The sequence below is a fragment of the Curcuma longa genome, chromosome 7, assembly GCF_044706935.1.
Source record: "Curcuma longa cultivar G26 ecotype Majalengka, Jawa Barat chromosome 7, ITB_CL_G26_1.1, whole genome shotgun sequence".
NCBI lineage: Eukaryota > Viridiplantae > Streptophyta > Magnoliopsida > Zingiberales > Zingiberaceae > Curcuma > Curcuma longa.
Genome location: NC_133867.1, coordinates 4,810,347 through 4,830,265, shown reverse-complemented (window position 1 = coordinate 4,830,265; position 19,919 = coordinate 4,810,347). Strand labels below are relative to the sequence as shown.

The 19,919-nt window shown below is 38.1% G+C and overlaps 3 protein-coding genes across 5 annotated transcripts; 1 reads left to right on the top strand and 2 right to left on the bottom strand.

Moving 5' to 3' along the window:
- Window positions 1–1,424: 1,424 nt before the first annotated feature.
- LOC141832215 (polynucleotide 3'-phosphatase ZDP) lies at window positions 1,425–6,673 on the bottom strand. Its single transcript, XM_074719703.1, has 13 exons — window positions 6,359–6,673; window positions 6,193–6,258; window positions 5,602–5,664; window positions 5,471–5,533; window positions 3,641–3,724; window positions 3,437–3,493; window positions 3,278–3,354; window positions 2,975–3,056; window positions 2,656–2,772; window positions 2,387–2,517; window positions 2,236–2,305; window positions 1,723–1,975; window positions 1,425–1,580 (listed from the first exon to the last, which is right to left on the bottom strand). The coding sequence occupies exons 1-12, from the start codon at window positions 6,671–6,673 to the stop codon at window positions 1,928–1,930; spliced, it is 1,173 nt and encodes a 390-aa protein (XP_074575804.1). The 3' UTR covers window positions 1,425–1,580; window positions 1,723–1,927.
- Window positions 6,674–6,923: 250 nt separating this feature from the next.
- LOC141832668 (NADPH-dependent diflavin oxidoreductase 1) lies at window positions 6,924–14,954 on the top strand. Of its 2 annotated transcripts, XM_074720126.1 has the most exons (13): window positions 6,924–7,086; window positions 7,281–7,467; window positions 7,605–7,682; window positions 7,767–7,871; window positions 9,048–9,139; window positions 9,562–9,746; window positions 9,943–10,040; window positions 11,119–11,193; window positions 11,332–11,442; window positions 11,662–11,796; window positions 13,436–13,555; window positions 13,712–13,934; window positions 14,015–14,954. In XM_074720126.1, exons 2-13 carry the CDS (start codon window positions 7,312–7,314, stop codon window positions 14,542–14,544), a joined length of 1,908 nt encoding a protein of 635 aa, XP_074576227.1. In that variant the 5' UTR covers window positions 6,924–7,086; window positions 7,281–7,311; the 3' UTR covers window positions 14,545–14,954. The 2 variants fall into 2 exon arrangements, with proteins under 2 accessions (XP_074576227.1, XP_074576226.1); XM_074720125.1 differs by having other exon boundaries at window positions 6,924–7,467.
- Window positions 14,955–17,364: 2,410 nt separating this feature from the next.
- On the bottom strand, window positions 17,365–19,424 carry LOC141831772 (indole-3-pyruvate monooxygenase YUCCA2-like). 2 transcript variants are annotated; one of them, XM_074719175.1, is made up of 4 exons: window positions 18,681–19,424; window positions 17,945–18,193; window positions 17,732–17,854; window positions 17,365–17,655 (listed from the first exon to the last, which is right to left on the bottom strand). In XM_074719175.1, exons 1-4 carry the CDS (start codon window positions 19,422–19,424, stop codon window positions 17,476–17,478), a joined length of 1,296 nt encoding a protein of 431 aa, XP_074575276.1. In that variant the 3' UTR covers window positions 17,365–17,475. The 2 variants fall into 2 exon arrangements, with proteins under 2 accessions (XP_074575276.1, XP_074575277.1); XM_074719176.1 differs by having other exon boundaries at window positions 17,365–17,628.
- Between the last annotated feature and the right edge of the window lie 495 nt (window positions 19,425–19,919).

The following is a 19,919-nucleotide window of genomic DNA, read 5'->3' as shown; positions in this document are numbered from 1 at the left end:
GGAATATCCCTTGCGAGCTCAACATCTGTTTCCACCGCCGCGTCTTTGATTCAGGAAACTGAATCAAAGTCCTGATAAATCATCAGTGAATGATTTGAAGGCGTATCATCGTACTCGGCATCGGCTTGACTTGGAATCAAGTCTATCGATTGTATCTTCTGCATCTGCTCCATCCATGGCCGACACAATCACAGACCGAAAACTGAGTAGCTTGAACAACTCTTGTGTTTGCAAACCAGGTGCTGTCTAGCAATGAGGAAGGATCAGCAGCTCATTGTAGGAGATTTGGGGGCGTTGCCGGATTGAGGATTGTACAAAGGGTGCTCAGGGTGGGACACTGTTCTGTAAGGCGCACGGCGGCGGGAAGAGGTGCACATTTCCGGGTTGTACAAAAGGGGCTGAGGGGAGCAGTTCCTTCTGTAAAGGACATGGTGGAGGTAAGCGTTGTTTGTATCAGGGTGGAGGTGTGTGCCCAAAGAGTGTGCATGGGGGAACTCTGTTCTGTGTAGCCCATGGTGGCGGGAAGAGGTGTGCTGTCTCGGGGTGTCCTAGAAGTGGTAGAGGGCGGACTAGTTTCTGTGTCGGGCACGGTGGTGGGAAACGCTGCAAGTTCAAAGGATGCGAGAAAAGTGCACAAGGTAGTTCTGACTTTTGTAAAGCACATGGAGGAGGCAGATGATGTTCGTGGGATCACTTGGGTCACTTAGGTCAAACTTTGATGCAGACGAGCCAGTCTGCAATAAGCTCGCGAGGGGTAAAATTGTTCTCTGTGCCCCGCACAGCGCCCTGAAAACTGAGATAAAAGAGGTTGTTGCTGAAGCAAATCCTCTTGCAAAGCGCAAGAACAGCAACAATGATTTTGTAGGGTGGCGCACTGAAATCTGATTCGAGTAAAACAATCCATCACCTAACATCTCAGTTTGGGTTTTCTGCTCCAGATGGCAGAGTGCGAGGAGCCAATTTAATACCAATGCTTGCAAGTAGTTCAGGGTTTGGCGATAACAATGGGGATCAAAGAACCAGAGATACTTCTTCAAACCATGGAGCTTCACGCATCTCAAACGCAACATACCTGTGGATGTACAACTACTTCCCATTAGGTTTTTGTCTTGTGCTCTGCTTGTCCAATTTTTTACTTGTGATCGGCTCACGGCACCAGCCAGAAAATCCAATAAAATTTGTAAACAAAATTGTGAGATTCTAACTTTGCAAACTGCTTATATGAGGTTTGATAAGATAACTAGTTTCAGAGTTTTGGTGATGTTCTTGATCATCATATTATTTCTTGTTTTTTTCAACTTTTTATAAGTGGCATAATCTCCAACTGCTGTACTAGATTTTAGATACTGGTTCTCCTTGTGACATGCAATCATTCATTCATTCATTCATTCAATTTGATAAATGGAAGTGTATCATAATTAACTGAATTATAAATTGAGATTTGAACACACCTCTCCTAAATTTGAAACCTTCCTGCCTATTTGTAGGTGTCCACTTCATTTCTAGGATTTGCAGTGACTCTTGAGGCGCGATGATTTGCATCGACAAGCATGAGGTTCAAATAGATCTGCCCGGTCTCCCTGAGGGCAATCAGAATAGGTTAGTGCCGGTGAGCATCGAGCCAGAAGACCACATTTAGAGCAGTGAGTTTAACATTGTTTGAGCCTTTAATTTCAGAAGTAACATATACACAAATGAGGAGAGGTCAAACCTACAACGAACCTTGTAAAAATTCCAGACTGCTGAACGGGCACAAAATGGTGGGAGTGCGACAACTAAGAGCATCACTTGCATTACTGTCAGCAAAAATTACACAATGCACAGAGCGGCACATTGGGATACTGTCGGAATGCATCATACCAAAACACCATGAACTAACTAAGAGTAATATGTACAAAAGTTGAGAAGCATAGCTGCAACAATGCCGCTATGCATTAAAGAATTCCTCCGGAAGATGAAACTTCAACCCGACAGCCTGTAGCAACATCAGACAATTGTGTATGGCTTAAAATTTCATTGAAGTTATATGTTGCGAAATTGAATGATTTTTCCTGAACAATATTGCAGGAGACATCCCAGAACGTGTGGATATTTTGTGAGCTCAATGTAAGAAACTTCAACTGTTTTAATTTACTAAACAGAAACATTTGGTATGAAACAGCACAGGACATTCACCATACTATTTTTTTCGAACAAATTAGACTTGAATAATGTAAAGTGATGAAGCTGAGGTACCTTGGCAAATTGTATATCTGCATCACTGTGATCATTAGGTCTTCCTGCTGCATCACCGACATAAAAGGATCTGCAACATAGCCAATGGCTTGAATTAGTAATTCTGGTTAAATATTTGACAAACGAATAAGAGTTCCATGTCAAGTATAACTGGTCCATGTCAACTTCAATTCCAGAATTCAAGTATTTCTCCAATAGTTCCCACATTCCTGGCTGTGGTTTTCTAAACGGATCATCAGGTGTCTGATCCTTGCTCTTCCCTATTCCACAAGCAATAAATACCTGCAAAACATATGCTCAAGTTTCAGATGAAAGCAAATGAAGTTCACTTAAAGTCCAGCTGAAAATTTTTGATATAAAATTCACAAATAACCAACCGTGTCAGGACAAAAAAAATAGTGAATGATGATGATGTCACACCTGAATTGGAACATTTACGCACTTTAAGAAGTTTTCAAGTCGTCCTATTTTGGAATCAACTGCTTGTTGTCGTTTGTTCTTCCAACGTTCAATGTTTGATTCATTGGTAAAGATAACCTGAAGATAAGGATATTGATACCTGATTAAACTGTTATGATTCAAACAGAAAGATGAGACAGAAGGCAAGGATTCAATATGAAAAATTTACACATTTTTTGTGGCATTATGACTTATTGTTGCTTTTTATTATTATGGTTCACAACAACATTTGTTAAATACAAAATATATTTTAAAAAATATATATATATCAATGGCAAACCAGCTTGTAGCCTTCCTTGTATAGTCCTTGCAGTTTCTCTGGAATTGATGGATACATGAGAGACCAAGCATGAGGACCAAATCTGCAGCAAATCCAAACACAGTAGAGCATTGAATAATATAGGTCACAAAAATATTGTTTATGGTATCCATATACTGACTTAAAGATTCCTAATGTTACTGATGCTTCATATATCACAAAAATATTCAACAACGAAAATGACCAGGAAATTCAATGGCCAGGAGTTGTAGTTTCAAATGAAAAAGGAAGTAGTTATGTCAAGCAATAGTCACCAGTTCATACCTTTTCACTGAAGTATTCGCAAGGCAGCCGTCAAAATCAAATGCAGCAATCTTTTGTGAATCATAAAGCGAATCCTCCTAGAAATACAATAACTTATCATAACTCTGTCCTCCTGCCCACCATCTTTAGATTCAATTATCATGACCAAGAGAAAAATACCTTCTCACGGAAGATAACAGTCCTGAAGGCTTTCCATTTTGATGGCAGGGTAGCTTCCTGGATCCAAAAAAAACAAATTGGTTCAGACCAACAAAAAAAGCATAAAATATAATCAAGAAAAAAAAGATTGCAAATTTACATGCCTTCGAGTATAGGCAAATGAAAAACATAAACTGACAGAAAATAGTAAAGAAGGAAAACCACCTTGTAATTATCTTTGGTATCAGAAATATCAAACTCTATCTTCTGCCAATTGTTTTTGTCATTTGCAGCCAACTGAGATACACCCTGAAAAAGAAAAGTACCATGTCAAAATGTTGCAAAGCATATGAGGGAAGCATGAAGGATATGCTCTTCTGGAAGTTTGCATATTGATAACAAATATTAGGGAGATAAAAATGAGTTTTAAAACACCAAGAATTTATGAAGAGAATTATAAAGCGTGGGTCACACTGCTTTTGTTTAATACAAAAGACTCATCCCTTCCATTCTTATCACATTTACACAGAATTAAATAGTTTGGGGAAAATTTCAGGTCAAAATCAGCATCAAATTGGTCAACATTTTGTATATATTTTTTTGGATTTTCATTCAATTTTGGAGACAATTTTAAAACAAATGAATCTAAAAATCTCTCAAGAATTTAAATGAATACCAACCAAAGATGAAAAAACAAATTCAGGAATCAAAATAAATCAACAATCATATTTGATTTAAGTTCTTTTTTTTAATAATCCAGATATCCAACTCTTAGAACCGATTAATCCTAAAGGTGACCGGCCGGTCCCATAGAAGTTTCCCACCAGCCATCAGAGTAAATCAAGAAATACGAACAGCACGTCGCTCCGCAGTTAGCATTCCAAAGTTATCTTCCCACTAAAGGAAATCAATCTGCAGTGTCATGGATGCATGGTTAACTACGGAAGTGCCTTCCCGTTGCACTGTAACCCCTTGATTTAAGTTAGACTTGAAGTCATATTTGTTAAATAGTTTTCAAGAAATCATGTAACTCAGTGATCCTTACATATTTGAAACCAAAATTATTCACTAAACTTGTGAAAGATAATAGGAAGTTTCATAGATTTTTTTATCTAATATCTTCTATAAAAAATCAAATGGTTTTCTACCTACATTAGATTAAAATAAGACGTGTAAAAATAGATTTATTTTGATGACAAGCAAAAGAGCAGTGCCCGCTTGATGAAAAAGAGAAAAAGTACCAATTTGAATTTTGACTATTTTTATAGAAGACGGTATGTTGATATAAGCAAACTATATTATAATCCTAGGATTCAGGCACCATATACAATAGTAAGAGAGCAGGAGAAAGAGAATTAGATGAGGAAGAGAGATTAGAGAGAGAGACAGAGGAAAGATGTTTTGATTAAACTTGCATCTTACCTTCATTCATACAAATATTACACTTACATAGACACTGTTATGAACTTAGTTTAACTACTAATATTGACTACAAATTATTTATTTAGGCATTCTAACAAAAATAAAGTGATTGTGGAACAAATAATTTTTAAATTGCTCCATGATAGACCAATTCTCAATTAAAAACATAATCATTTGTTAACATGGTGATCCCTGATAATGTTAAAAGTAGGCACATAACATATCAAAATTCACAATTGTGCTCGAGCATGAACTTGGAGAGCCCTGGAGGTGAAAATTGAAATCCTAAGATTGTGACTTTTCATTTGCTTGCTAGTATGGCTCCTTACAGTGCCTATGAAAGGATCTAGTTTTATGCAGTAACAGTGACCAGAAAATTATGATTATGGACTGATACAAGTAAGATCATTAGATTATATGAAGACGCAAGAATCACAAAGAGGCTTCAAGAAAAAAAGTAAACTAGTAGGAAACCAAATTTTTACACAATAGGGCAAATAAGTCAAATCTCTACAAGCTTAATGCAGCATCCTTCTAAAGCAAATGTTCTGTTTATCAAGTAGCAGCATTTGATATGAATGATCTACCATGACAACCTAGCTCGCAGAAAAAAAGGAAGAAAAACAGCTTTACCTTTTCCTCCTCTAGGTTCCCATCAGCAAACTCTTCATTCCCAGCTTTATCTGTATGAGAGACCTTTAAAAGGGCGGAAAAAAAGTTAATCTCAACAGAACCAAACTATCCTGAAGAATTTTTTTTTGGACCTTTTGTTTCTTTGAACTCTTTGCTTCCTTCTTCACAGATGAGTCACCACCTCTTTTATGTTCCTAGTAGCACATTGAAAAGTAAGATGAAGCTAAGCCAGCAACATTTCTCTAGTAGTATGATTAGTTTGTAGAGCAGCTAATCCGAAGCATGTGCTAGTATTATAGGGTCATTAGGATGTCAATAAAGGCAAGACTTGACATGTTTACAAAACTCATCTACAACAATAAAGCATAACCATTTTCTACTTTGAAATACTGTTTGTGACAATATCAGTTCAAAGATCTGTGGGATTCGATTTGCAAATTTTGGCATATACAATACTCGTCGATCTACAAGCATACTCAGACAGTATGCCAAACTTGCTATATTTTACAATTTCTGTGATTTAATGTTAAGAATAAGTCACCCATATCAGTCAATACGCCAGTGCATGGAAAAATCTGCATACTTGTAAGACAAAGTACGGAGACCAATCAAGCAAATAATAATCTTTGTTCATTATACTGTAAAAGTAGTTAAACCAAATTTCCTGTTCATGAGATAACGAGATAAAACAGCAATGCCCAAACAGCAGCAGAAAACCACACCTCTTCGGAGTTATGGTCGAGTGCCGCAGAAGCCTGTAGCTTTCTCAGAGCATCCTTGTCTTGGCCCTGAATCATCAACACAATCAAAACATAAGACTGGGACGATAAAACAAAGAAAACGACCGAACCCTGGTTAACCGCGTTGCCTCGTCCAACGCGGTCCGACCTTCAGAGAAGAGAACCCGACGATCTCGTCGGCGGCGGGGAGGGAGCGGGACGCGGCCGGGAAGCAATCGACGTGGAACCACTTGACGAGATCGAACCCACGAGGGTCTTTCGAGGAGGACCCCAGCCGCAGCGCACCGGCCGAGATCGCCTTGCTGCATCCCTTGCAGGAGGACCGGCCAGACTTGGCGTACTCCGCCACCACCTTCGGCGGCGCCATTGGCGATCGAGATGCGAGGCGGGAGGCGGCGGAGACCGGAACGAAGAGGAGGAGATGGCTGCTGCGAAGGGACGAGAGAGAGTTGAACTGGAGCATGCGCGAACACGAGTAGTGGAGATGGGCTTTCGGTGGCTTCTCGAAACTTCCATTAATCACGGTCCGGTTCGACCGTCTAGTTCGGACGAGGAGGCGGAGAATAACGGGCCTAATTGGAAGAATGGTTTGAGCCCAATTACGATCAAACCGGCCCAAGTCGCTCCTTCCCTGGCGGCTGGACCGGGCTCTAAAGTCTATTTATATGCGTCCCCTTTTGCGCTCCGGTGGCTACGACGGACGACGACTCCGCGTCGGCGACGAATCCGGTGACATAGGGCGGGTGCTGCAGTGGGCGGGAGATGCCAGCATCAGCCTCGAAGGACTTCACGAGCACAGCGACCGACGGTTTCTAGCGGGGCACCGGCGGGGTGAGAAGCAGCGGCAACCGCCACCAGAAACCCTACTCGGTGGAAGTAGGATCCACTCCAGTATTGTATATTTTTATAGGAAACGAAGGGTATCTAATTGAGAATCAGAGAAAAAGGATAACCAGTTCGAAGCGCACTAGAATACTTGCTAATGCTCTATGAATCTCCTCGTGCAATTTATCCCGCTGTACATTTCTCCTAATCACATGATTTGTATGCGTCGTGTTGAATTGCTGTAGTAGCATTGCCACCTTTTACCTTGCCGAAAGAATGGATGGGGAGTCAGAGCTGAAGCCGAGCCGTCTGTTGGTTCTGTATGCTTCCCAAACCGGGAACGCTATGGATGCTGCTGAGCGGGTTGGAAGGGAGGCAGAGCGTGGTGGCTGTCCTTCTGTTCAAGTCATCTCCATTGATCGGTTCGATGTGGTTTGTCATCTATATATTGATTTCCAATTTATTGGTTTTGATCTTGTTTATGGAAAAAATTATACCTATACTTCTGTTTTCTCAGTAACCTGTTTGGTTTATTGGACTATTAAATATTTGTTACTGTTCTCTTGCAGAATTCCTTGCCGGATGAAAAGATTGTAATTTTTGTTGTTTCCACCACAGGGCAGGGTGATGTGCCAGATTCAATGAAGGTCACTCTTGCTTTCTTTTGGAAACTGATGATGGTTGGGAAAAAAAATGTAACAGTTGTTTGATATATTATGCTACATTACTAGGTTTTCTGGAAGTTTCTTTTGCAAAGGCGTCTTAGCAATAAGTGGTTGGAAGGACTTCAATACGCTGTTTTTGGGCTGGGTGATTCAGGGTACCAGAAATATAATGTAAAATCCTATTATGTATTATTTCTCTTGAGCTCGTGTGTAATTTGTTTTCTTCATTGCATTGCTGTTCAGCTTTTTGCTTAAATAAAAAACCAGAATACCTCCAATACCAATAGATCTTCATGAATTGTGCTTGTCCCAACTATCTATCGGTGGTCACATTGATCTTTTATCTCCATTGAGTTCTTTGTAGGGCTGGTAACATTCAAATATATTAAATGATTTTTTACTACACCAAAGTGGTTCATTAATTTTGACAAGCATGTCTGTTAATCTATTTTTTCAAACCATGTTGTTGAGCAATAAAGTGGTTCATTAATTTTGACATGCTTATTTGATGTTTTTTTTACCTTAACTTGTTGCTTCCTTATCAGCTAACATTTTCTTCAAATGTGAGGGTGGCACCACAATGGATGAAGACGCTTGTTAGTGTGATAGGAGCAAGCAATGTGTGGTAGACTAGACGTATAAGAGGATCACATGAGGGGTTTTATCCAGAGGAACTTCTTGTGGAGGGAGTTCATTTAACTAAAAAGGAACAATGATGAGCATTGTGGTGGTTCTTAGTGGCAAAGCTGGCAAAGACGATGATGGCCTGGGTGCTTCAAAGGACAAATAGATCAGAACACTGAGTAGATTACCTTGGTAGAGAGGAAATAGAATTTCACATAAATGACGTTGTGCAGAAGAGTTCAACTCTGACCAAGTGAGAGGGTATCAATGACATTGATACCATGTTAGGGGGAATTATTCCTTATAAGAATCCCTAAGTAATCCTGCTGTACCTGTATAACTTATAAGCAATATTACAAGCGAGTGTTATACTGTTTACATACACATGGCCCCTTTGCCCATAACATATGAATTATTTAGGATCATTTGAAATTAATTGTGGATAATAATTCCAATTTTTTCATAGACAATTTCTTAGGGCATTGTGAAACAGAAGTCAGAAATTAAATTGTGTAAAGTTTCAAATTCCAACTAGGCCTAGTTAGTTAGAGAAATCAACCCAATGCTTCAACTTTTTGGAGACTAATTGATTTTTAGTGATCTTTCTTTTTTATGAAATTGTTTTCCATGTTTATAAACATCAAAATTGAAGCACCATTCAATTGCAATGGTGAAAATAATGTAGTGTTTCTAGTCTAATTTATATCATGGAATATTTGACAGTTTACTGCAAAGAAATTGGATAAGAGGCTTTCCGATCTTGGAGCAATGCTTTTAATTGAAAAAGGTCTAGGAGATGATCAGCACCCTTCTGGGTATGTTTTTCATTTAGTCTTGCTGATGATTTTTCTTTCTTCATTGTAAACTTGTTATATTCTTGAGATATATGCTTACCAGTTATAATTTTCCCGCTTATCATTAAGGAGGAAATCATCATCATTGGTCCATGTTAGTCCCAATATTTGTTCATCTCATGTTAATATTTGTTTTTTGAGAATATTAATTAGAGGTCATGTTAAAATTCTTTTAATATTCCATAGGTAAGATGAGATTGGTTCGCTGCTAACTGCATTGGTTCTTAATTCCTACTACTATAACTAAGATTAATATGGCACTGTAGGATAATTTTGTTGCTTGATCCATCTGAGATCTTTTGTTCGACAGTTTGATTACCTTCAAATTTTGTTAGTTTCTTAAAAATGGAATCAGAATGATATTTGGAATTTACCTTTGGCAGGTATGAAGGTGCCTTAGATCCTTGGTTGTCATCTTTTTGGAAGAAGCTGAATATGATGCATCCCAACATTTTGCCTAGGATATCGGATATTATGGACCCTTCTATGAGAAGTTTGGAGCAACCAAAATTTGAGGTGACATACCATTTGTCGGACAACATCCAACTGGAGCTTTCAAATGTATCTGGTGAGTTTTGATAGGATGCATCAACTGTTTGATTTTTTTTTTCACTAGTTGAGCTGATTGATTTGTATGTCTCGGTTAATTTTATATCAACTTAAGAGTGCAAAGATATATGTTGTTGCCTCATTGTGCATATCTTTCAGAAGTAATATTTCCTTTAATAGTTCTTGTGAAGGCTTTTGACTCTCATATGTGTTAGACTTGAAGGAGACTGAGAAGGTGATTGACAGTGCACTTTCAACGTCACCAATGCAGTTTTACTATCAGAACAAGAAGCCACATTATTTCTTGAAGATGGTATGAACAATGTTCTCTGTGATTGCACTTCTATAGAGTTTGGACAGTTCTTTTTAATGTTCAATCCCATTAATTTTGGATATAGGTTATCTTAATCTTCATATATAATAAAACATGTATGGTATTTGCAATTTTCTATTAGAAACTTGTGGCAATACTATCCGTGTTATTTTAGGCTATGCTTGTATCATTAGTTTCTAAATAGGCATATATATTGTGGTTGGATATATTGGGCTGATGTGATTATGTTATAGATTAGAGAAGGTTTACAGGCACAGATGGTATGATTATGGATAGACCAAAACTTAGAAACCTTAACATACATGCTCAGATAAAGTTCAGTTTAGTTATTTATGTGTTATCTTCAGCTAAAATCCATTTCTACATTAAGATTTATTCACACAAAGATTGAAGAGAAAGGATTAGAATAAAAAGGTCAATTGAATCAGCTTGTGTGACAATATTCGCCGGTGTTATATCAAAAGGAAGTGGAAGTGACTTTGATAGATGCAACTGATTTAACATAAGATTTGCTTATGGGCTTCATATTCTAGATTCAGATAATGGCATCTACATATTGACTTACTTGGATCCCTGTTAATATAAATCTCGGTTTATTAGTAATTTGTGGTATATTTGCTGTACACGTGTAGTTGAGAATAGTAGTTTGTCAAGATTCTTGCTGCAGACTGGGCACCATTATCCGTCAAATATAGATCTTCTTGTTGTTTTTGGTTGTTTATGCAGCACCTAAGCATTGTGTTGATTTATGCCCCACAAAATCTGGATGGACTGATTTTGTTCAAAAATGAAATCTATCTGGAACCATCTGCACGCTGTTCAATATTTGAAATCACATTAGTGAAACACTTCTGTTGTTGCTTCATCTTACTGAAACATTTGAAAACTCATGCCTGGTATTCTGACCATGTATTTTTGGGTTGGTGTTATGATCTCTTTAGACAGGGTACCTTTGATCCTTGTTTTGTTGTACATTGCTGAAGTGGCTTTTATGACTTGCACTGTGTTATTTTTGTGTTGCTAATCTTTGGAATATTTCCTTTGATTAATTTGACAGATAACTAATCATCAACTAACAAAACGAAGCCATAGTAGAGATGTACGCCACTTTGAGTTTGAAAGTTCATTGAATGTGAGTTTCTTGTGCAATCTTGATTGAGTCTAACTACAAATCCAACTCATCATAATCCTCTACCTGGTAGCTGTTCATATTCAAATTCTATTTTTTATTTCCAATCAATTACTAATTAGACTGCTGGTCTAACTTCAGTCCATTAACTATCAAGTGGGTGATGTTCTTGAGATTCTCCCAAGTCAAAATCCTGCAGCTGTTGATGCATTTATAAGGCGCTGTAACTTGGATCCAAACTGTTACATCACTGTATGTTGTTCTTTCTTGTTGCTTTCTTCCTATCAGCTTTATATAAAATATTTTGGGTTACTTTTGTGTTAGTCTATGATTGTATATCTAGACTCTCTGTTAGTTTTGAGATATCCATGGAAACCTAAGAGGTGTTGCCTTACTTTCTTAAAAACTATATGTATACTGCCAACTTGTTTATCCAAAAAAGGTCTTGATAAATACATATTCATCATCCAGGTCAATCCCAGAGATGCAGCCAAGCCATCCATTGGTAGGCATACAATGAACATGGTGCACCCTGTTAATCTGAAGAGTTTTGTGGAGCTCACCATGGATGTGGCATCAGCTTCTCCTCGGCGTTACTTCTTTGAGGCAATATTAAGTTCATTTTTTGCATCAGTCCAATACACTTTTTCATGTTAGTTCATTATTTGCCAACCTATGTAGCAACTGATAAGGGAGAGGAGCTTCTAGGAACTAGAGGTGTCAATAGGATGTGCACAGCCTAGCATGGCCCAAGTTGAGCGATGCTGGGCTAGGCATGTGTACTGCCTAGGTCGATTCAACTTCAACTAGCTCAGACCATGCTTGTCTTGATAGTCAGATGATAAATTAATAAAATAAATAAATAAATAATATGAAATATTTAGACTTTTTTTAAAAGTATATATTTCAAAAAAAAAAGGGATAAATGAGTATCCTTGAAAAATATTAAAAAATAATAAATGGGCCATTTTTAGCCCATGAATTGGCCCATGAGCTGGGCTAGTCCTTGTCTTTGATAATCCCTATCTAATTCCATGGTTAGCATTATTGACCTAGTTCTATGTCATTGTCATTCTGTATAGTGCTAGTGCTCAACACAATCTATTTCATGCATGACTGAGCATGGAATGTGGGCCTAAAAATCTGTGTCATGCATGAGCTTGCAGGCATGCCCATGGCATAAGTCCCAAATCACCCTGACTAGACGAGCACATATATGACATATGAAAAGATAGCATAGAATTACCAATGGATGAAAACGAGGCAGTGGGAGAGGATATAATGCATTAGTCTATGTTTTCACAGTGTTGGTATTACCCTAACTGAAACTGGATGAGCATGGTATACCTTCTCTAAGAGCTTGCATGCAACAGAGGATATTTATTTATATGGATCATGAGATTTGAACTTGTTTACATTTGCATTATCTAAAAAACTGTGTTGTATTCCTCAATTTAGTTCTACACTGTGCGATGTAGGCTAATAGAGGAACTTTATAAACTTAGATGAGTTAGATACTATTGACTTGGGTTTAACCACTTTGGATCTCATAAATTAATGAGTCAGTTCTCTCATCTAAGCGACTTGTGACAATTGATATCACAGCAAACTTAATCTAATGCACGGGGTTGCTTGTGTGATGGTGGAGCCACTACTGGACTTCACATGGTGAGTTGGAGTCTTAATGAGGACAACAAAACTTAAAGTGACGTAGATTGTAATACCCCAATTTGTCATGGTGAGTTGTGGACTAACGGAGAAACTTTATAAGTTTAGATGAGTTAACTATTATTAACTTGGGCTGCAACATTTTTGACCAGCGAATGAGTCTCATAAGTTAATCGATTCAGATCTCTTATCTAAGTGGGTATGATCTGTTCAGATGTTGGTGGTTGGGTGGTTTAATTCACTAATTGATGCATTTATCTTGCTGAAGGAGCCTTTCTCACTCTTTGAGTTTGGAGTCTTCCTGATTAGTCTTTGTGCTTCTACTATATTGGTACAGTTAGTTGTGTTCAGAGGAAAGAAGACATGAAAAAGGCAACACAAACTTGCATTGGCTTAGCACCTAGTCAAGTGCCTTTCTCTAAAATAGACTTGCAGGAGTAAGGCTCATTTTTTACCACCACTAGCATGCTCAGTTTGGTAACATGATCATGCCACTAGGGATCTTGTTTTGCTCCCTTACATTTTTAATGATAGAGGAATCTGAAACTCTCTTTCTGCAATTTTATCTCCCTGTTAGGTGATGAGCTTTTATGCTACAGCTGACCATGAAAAGGAAAAACTTCAGTATTTTGCCTCTCCAGAAGGAAGGGATGATTTGTATGAGTACAATCAGAAGGAGCGGAGATCTGTTCTTGAGGTGGTCAATTCTACTGTTACTGGAGTTGCTAATTTTTTTAAAATCTGTTATTAATTAGTTTGTGATGTTGAGCATCTGGAAAGCATTTTCTTAAATTGCACCCGATGCTAGTGGAGATTTTTACAAGTATTGAAAAGCTATTGATCTTTGTTATAGGTACTGGAGGATTTTCCATCTGTGATAATGCCATTCGAATGGTTGGTACAATTGGTCCCTCCACTAAAAACAAGAGCATTTTCCATCTCCTCATCTCCTTCTGTTCATCCAAATCAAGTGCACCTAACTGTGAGCATTGTTTCATGGATCACTCCGTTCAAGAGAACACGACATGGCCTCTGTTCATCATGGCTTGCTGGACTTGATCCATGTGAAACCAACGGTAAAAGTAACTCTATAATTGTCAAAGAATGTTTCATAAAAGCAACATTTGGTGATTCAATCTTTCAAATCTGCAAACAGAATTTCACATTCCCGCTTGGGTCACTCGAGGTGCTTTGCCACCACCTCAACCATCAGTGCCTCTCATTCTCGTGGGACCAGGAACAGGATGTGCACCAGTCAGGGCATTTGTGGAGGAACGCGCTCAACAGAACTTAACCAGATCAGTATCTCCTGTTCTCTTCTTCTTTGGGTGTAGGAATGAAGAAAATGATTTCTTATACAAGAATTTCTGGTTATCTCATGCCCAAGATGATGGGGTGCTATCCACAAACAAGGGTGGCGGTTTTTTTGTCGCATTCTCTAGAGATCAGCCGCGAAAGGTATATGTGCAGCATAAGATGAAGGAAGAGAGTAAAAGAATTTGGAATCTTCTTAGTGCAGGTGCTGCAGTATATATCGCAGGGTCCTCCACGAAGATGCCAGCAGATGTGACTTCGACTCTTGAAGAAATTATTATGGAAGAAAGTGGGATCTCTAAAGAATCAGCCACAAAATGGCTCCGTCTGCTAGAGAAAGCTGGTAGATTTTTCATCGAAGCATGGTCTTAAACTATGAGACATTTGGATCATTATTGGTTCGATCAAACATCTATTTGATCCGATCAAGGTGCACGCCACTGAGTTGAGCACGTTCGACGGGTCGGTAATTGAAATAATACAGTTTCCTTCTGATAGAGACAGTCATTCAGTAATATGGGAATCAACTTCTAGCAACATTTTTGTGCAAGAAACACTTCAGGTACTTACTACAATTTCGCTCGTTCATTCCCGTTGTTATGAATCAAGAATAGCACATAGTCGGCGAGAATTTATAAACAAACATTGGATATAGATACTGTTAAAAAAAATCTACCATGCTACTCTAGGTTTATTTGGTGTTGCTCTGCCATCATGACTTGTGTACATTCTGTAGGAGTAAACATGATTCTGATGAACTTCAATTGTGCATTCTTGACGTTAGATCTTGCTGAGGCAGATCATATTGTCTGTCTAGTCAGTATGCTTGGAAATCTTCCGATATTTTCGTAAAGCTTGACTATATTATCTGAAAGAATGATCGAAAAATGAGCAAACTTTTGGACCAACTAGGAACTTGATCTTTGCAGTCGAACAATGGCACATCTACTTGCTTGCAACAACTAAACCAGTCTGTAAGGGTCATTCTTCAATCAGATGGTTCAGTTAGAATAAGTTGCACACAACATTTAGGAAACTTTTCATTTTGTAACATAGCATTGAACTTTAGATTGGCACTGAATCATCCAACAGGTAACCAAACTTGAATCGATAAGCTGTTGAGAATCCACGATCGTTTTAGTTTTAATCTGAACTTGTTTAACAAATAGGCCAATTTGCAATTCATTAAACGGGCTAATTCCTAATACTTGTGATGTGTGGCTTGTCTTGCTCCAACCTAGAAGAAGAGTTTAGCATGAACAAGTGAAGCCGGACATAATAGCAATTATTTTGGAAGTTTGTTTTCGAACAAAAATTCAGCGAAAACATTAGATATTGTCAAATGGAGAGAAGTCGGTTTAACAAAATAAAATTATTCAAAAGAAAAGATAATATCTTAACAATAATTAAATAAAAATTTAAATAGTCTTAAAATTGTAATGTAAAAAATGAAAATAACTCTAATATAATGGCAAAGATTATTTGGAGTTTTTGAAAAAGTTTTAAATGATATTTTTTTTACTTAAGATTGGGCTATTATAAGTTATACTTAGTAATCATTTGTAGATTTTTGAATGAGTTTCGATTTGATGTATTATAGATTTTGTGGTTCAATCTTGAATAAAAGTTATGGTCTCTCAAAACTCAGATCCTCTTGCATCACAAAGTCTTTCAAGTTTGGAGCATCACCATCATGCTACGGTCGTGTTTGGTTGTTGGATGTCTGTGGTTCGTGTCAAGGAACATAATCAGCCCTTGTTCAATTCTGAATTTCTCTTCGTCTTGTGGTGGTTAGCTCGTGTTTGATGTTGAAAATCTCTACTCCGTTGTTGCATCAACAAGCAATGGGTGCATAGTCACAACTATGATTTCATAACTTAACGAGACCTCTATATGGGAAAACACATATCCTAAGGCCTATAAATAAGGCTTCAGAAGGTCGAGAATGAGATCTTCTTCCTCATTTTAGAAAGAAAAAAACAACAATAACAAATGACCGCCATCGTTCCATTTTGGAATTCACCTCGCCTTATTCCCTATGTTGGTTTCCTTCGACATGGCCGTGCCTTCGATCAGCTATTCGTTTGAAATTCAACAGTGGGTTGGGTTAGGTTATGATATTCAAATATGATTTATTTTATTAGCACATCAGTTTGTAATCTCACCCTTCACGTCAGATTCAGAAACCTTAAATTTCAGTACTAAATCACCATCTTAAAACACAACATAATTTCATTTAACATAAAACAGATTCAATACATGTAAAATTCATTTACAGATTTACAGAGTAAATTAATTTTAATTTTTTTAAATAATTTTTCATGCTATATAATTTATTTTTTTTAAGTGTTTAGTTATTTGTCAACCTTATAAAATTATTTTGTAAAAAATATGGTTTTGCATCGACACAACTCGCGACATGAATTCATTTACAAAGTAAATTAATTTTTTTTTAAAGAAAAGCTTTAGTAATTTCTATGCTATATTAGTTTTTGAGTGTTTAATGATTTGTAAAATCTTGAAAGAGAATTTTATAATAACTGTGAAGTTGTTGTCATGTGATTTTAAAATCATGAATTTAAGTTGTGAAAATAATCTCTTGTGAAATATATGAAGGTTTGTACATTAGATTACCTTTCAATGATTTATAAAATTTTATAATTTTATTTAAAAAAATATAATTGTACATTGATAGATTCACACTTCAGTACTTCAGTAAAAAATGAAATCTATTATTTTAATAATTCTATACAATTGATCTCATGATTATCATCTAAATTAAAAAATTATAATTAACCACTATCAAAAAAAATATTGTCTCGATTTCACGAACAATCCACACAATAAACACGAAAAAGTGTTAATAAAACATTTTCTTTAGACCACTTCAGTGGATTCGTCAGTGGAAGCCACATGCCACACCAGCATTTCCATTTTTGTGTGCATAGCTAAATTCATGAGCAGAAAAAAGTCTCTGTTTTTGTCACTTTTGGGAAGGAAATTTAGAGAAGAAATTTTCTTTCTTTCTTTCTTTTTCCTCAGTATCGTATCTTCCCTGCTTCCTTTCTAAGTAAACAGTCAGTAAGTGACCAAAATCCATCAAGAGGGTATCTGGGAAGAGATCTATTCCACATCGCAAAAATTTTCGTCGTAATATTATCATAAAGATGTCATCATCTCTTGCACATGAAAATACTATATATAGATAGATAGATATCTCAACATCAACATCCATAGAACTACAACATTAATATAATGGCACTCGTTACAAGTACAAAACAAGAAATGGAGCTGCAATGGTGTCTAAAGCACCGAAAATCCACGGTCCCAGCATCGTGCGATATCATCAGCGATCTTTTGCGCATCGACAGAAGCCCCCATCAAGCCCTGCATCGAGAATCCGGCACCGTAAAGCCCTCTCTCCGACTTCCAACCTTTGCTCAGCTCTCTTCCTCCCTGTGAATGCAACCGCAGAATCATGAACTCGGCGAAAAAGAAATTGCAAACAATGTTCATGGAGTTCTTATTGATTCATCCACTTGTGTGTGCTCTTTATCACCTTTAACCAAGTGTGCAGGTTGCTTCGGTAGCCCGTGGCAAGTATGATGGCATCGAAGGACTCCAGTCTTCCATCCGCGAACTCTGCTCCATGTGCCGTCAGTCGTTTCACAGTAGGGAAAATCTGCAATTCACATCAAATGTTACTAATGAACACAGCTATAGACCGGCAACTTGACTCATTTAAATGCCTTCAATTGAAGTGAACATAAACCTGGATATCACCAGATTTGATCCTAGCTAGAGTGCCAACGTCCAGGACCGGCGTCTTGCCAGAGAGGAACTTAAGCTCAAGAGGTCCCTGCTTGGGTTGCTTGAGGCCGTGCAGCTCAGTGTCGCCCAGCATTAACCTGGAGATACACAAAAGAACACGATCTACCACCCGAACCGGTAGGAACTTCAGGAGCCAAGAGGAAAGACCAAAGGTGGACCAGCCTAGTATTTCCCTGGGCAAGACATGCACCTGCAATTGATGGTCACAGTCGAATCAAAATCTAAGATTCAGTCTCTTTACATCATTTATTCAACATACTGTCTTTAGTACTCGATCTATTCGAATGGGAGCATTACTATATATAATTTACTGATGGCATTGCTGTAAGCACTGTCTAGGAGTGAAAAATTCAAAAGAGAGGAAGTGAAAAGTACCGGGTGATCGAACAACAATTGGTACACTTCTAGCACACTTAAGAAAAAGAGAGCTTCATAAATTGGCAATGATCGGAAAGGTATCCTACATTTTGAATTAAATAGAAGGAAAAATGCATGGGAATTCTAGCCTAAAAAAAAATTTATGAGCCCATAACGAAATGTAATCTGAAACTGAAACAGAATTTCCATGAATTATATTTGTAATCTAATAGTTCCTCCTTAGATATGAAGAATTGATATTCATGAATAGATTTGTTATATGCTGAAAAGGTAGATGAATGAAATGACAACAAAAATACCCCTTCTCTTACGACCATTGACGGCCGTGCATTATGGTTGCAAAGGTCCAAGCAAACCTCCATACCAGAGTTTCCACATCCAATAACAAGCACCCGCTGTCCCCGAAAGATTTCGCCACACTTATATGAACTTGTATGGATCACGGGGCCTTTAAATTCATCCATGCCACCAAGCCCTGGCACCGACTCTTCAGCATTGACTCCAGTTGCTCCAACGAGCCACCGGCTCACATACGTGGTTGGGCTTCCATCACTTCCCACAGTGTGCACTCTCCACAGCTCACTTCTCTGGTCAAACTCTGCACTCACAACTGTGGAGTTGAACACAGGCTTGATGTTGAACCATCTTGCATAAGCCTCAAGATAGCTCACAAACTGTGCTCTACTGGGGTATGTAGGAAAGCTTTTAGGGAATGGCATGAGAGGGAGCTGGCAGAAGTGCTTCGGGATGTGGAGGTGGAGGCGGTCATAGGTCTTCAGCTGCCAAAGCGAGGCAATGCAGTGAGATCGCTCTAGGATCAGACTCGGGATGCCCTTCTCCTTGAGACACGCAGCGACAGCAAGCCCTGATGGTCCAGCACCGACGATGACAGGCCCTGGAACAGGGATCCATTGGTTAGCCTCATTGACCGATAAATTGACATTGATAGCCTGGTCAAGGCGTTCTTCAATGCCAAACTGGTTGACAAGGTGAACTAATGGGTCATGGAGTTCGCTTCCATATGATTCATTCCATTTCCTCATAGGAGCTCAATGGAATGGATGATCACTGCAGAAGACTAATATAATGAGAAGGTTGAAAATGAGGCAGAGAAGATGGTTTCTTAATTTCTTTGCCTTTGTTTTCGTCCAGCAAGAACTCAAAGTGGACACTAAGAGGCTGAAAGAAAAAATCTATTAGAAGTGCAAAGGAGTCATCTCCTTAGATGGAGGTTGCAGACACAGGAAAACACACAGAAGCTCAACCAGATGGGCTATATATACTATGGGAAACATTGAGTGCTGTCTCTCCATTGGATGAGTCAGACAAACCTATGAATATTGTTATGTTGGGGCAACACTCCACAATGTAGAAAAAGTGTGTAGTTCCAAGTTCCAAACCTACTTCCCGTTAAATACTTGTAGGAACTTATGAATGGAAGGTTATCCCTCCCCAAAAAGAAGCTAAATATAAGAAATAGGATTTAGCATGGGCAGGGTTAACATGTAATCAGAATGCATCTTCCTGTGAAAACGGAT

Coding starts and splice junctions, on each gene's coding strand:
- LOC141832215 (XM_074719703.1), bottom strand. CDS start 6,673: ATGCTCCAGTTCAACTCTCTCTCGTCCCTTCGCAGCAGCCATCTCCTC. Junction 6,259..6,358: donor TCGGGTTCTCTTCTCTGAAG/GTCGGACCGCGT, acceptor TTGATGATTCAG/GGCCAAGACAAGGATGCTCT. Junction 3,355..3,436: donor CTGTTATCTTCCGTGAGAAG/GTATTTTTCTCT, acceptor TTGTATTTCTAG/GAGGATTCGCTTTATGATTC.
- LOC141832668 (XM_074720126.1), top strand. CDS start 7,312: ATGGATGGGGAGTCAGAGCTGAAGCCGAGCCGTCTGTTGGTTCTGTAT. Junction 13,556..13,711: donor AGCGGAGATCTGTTCTTGAG/GTGGTCAATTCT, acceptor TCTTTGTTATAG/GTACTGGAGGATTTTCCATC. Junction 13,935..14,014: donor TGATCCATGTGAAACCAACG/GTAAAAGTAACT, acceptor ATCTGCAAACAG/AATTTCACATTCCCGCTTGG.
- LOC141831772 (XM_074719175.1), bottom strand. CDS start 19,424: ATGAGGAAATGGAATGAATCATATGGAAGCGAACTCCATGACCCATTA. Junction 17,855..17,944: donor TCAAATCTGGTGATATCCAG/GTTTATGTTCAC, acceptor TGTGAATTGCAG/ATTTTCCCTACTGTGAAACG. Junction 17,656..17,731: donor ACCTGCACACTTGGTTAAAG/GTGATAAAGAGC, acceptor TTTTTCGCCGAG/TTCATGATTCTGCGGTTGCA.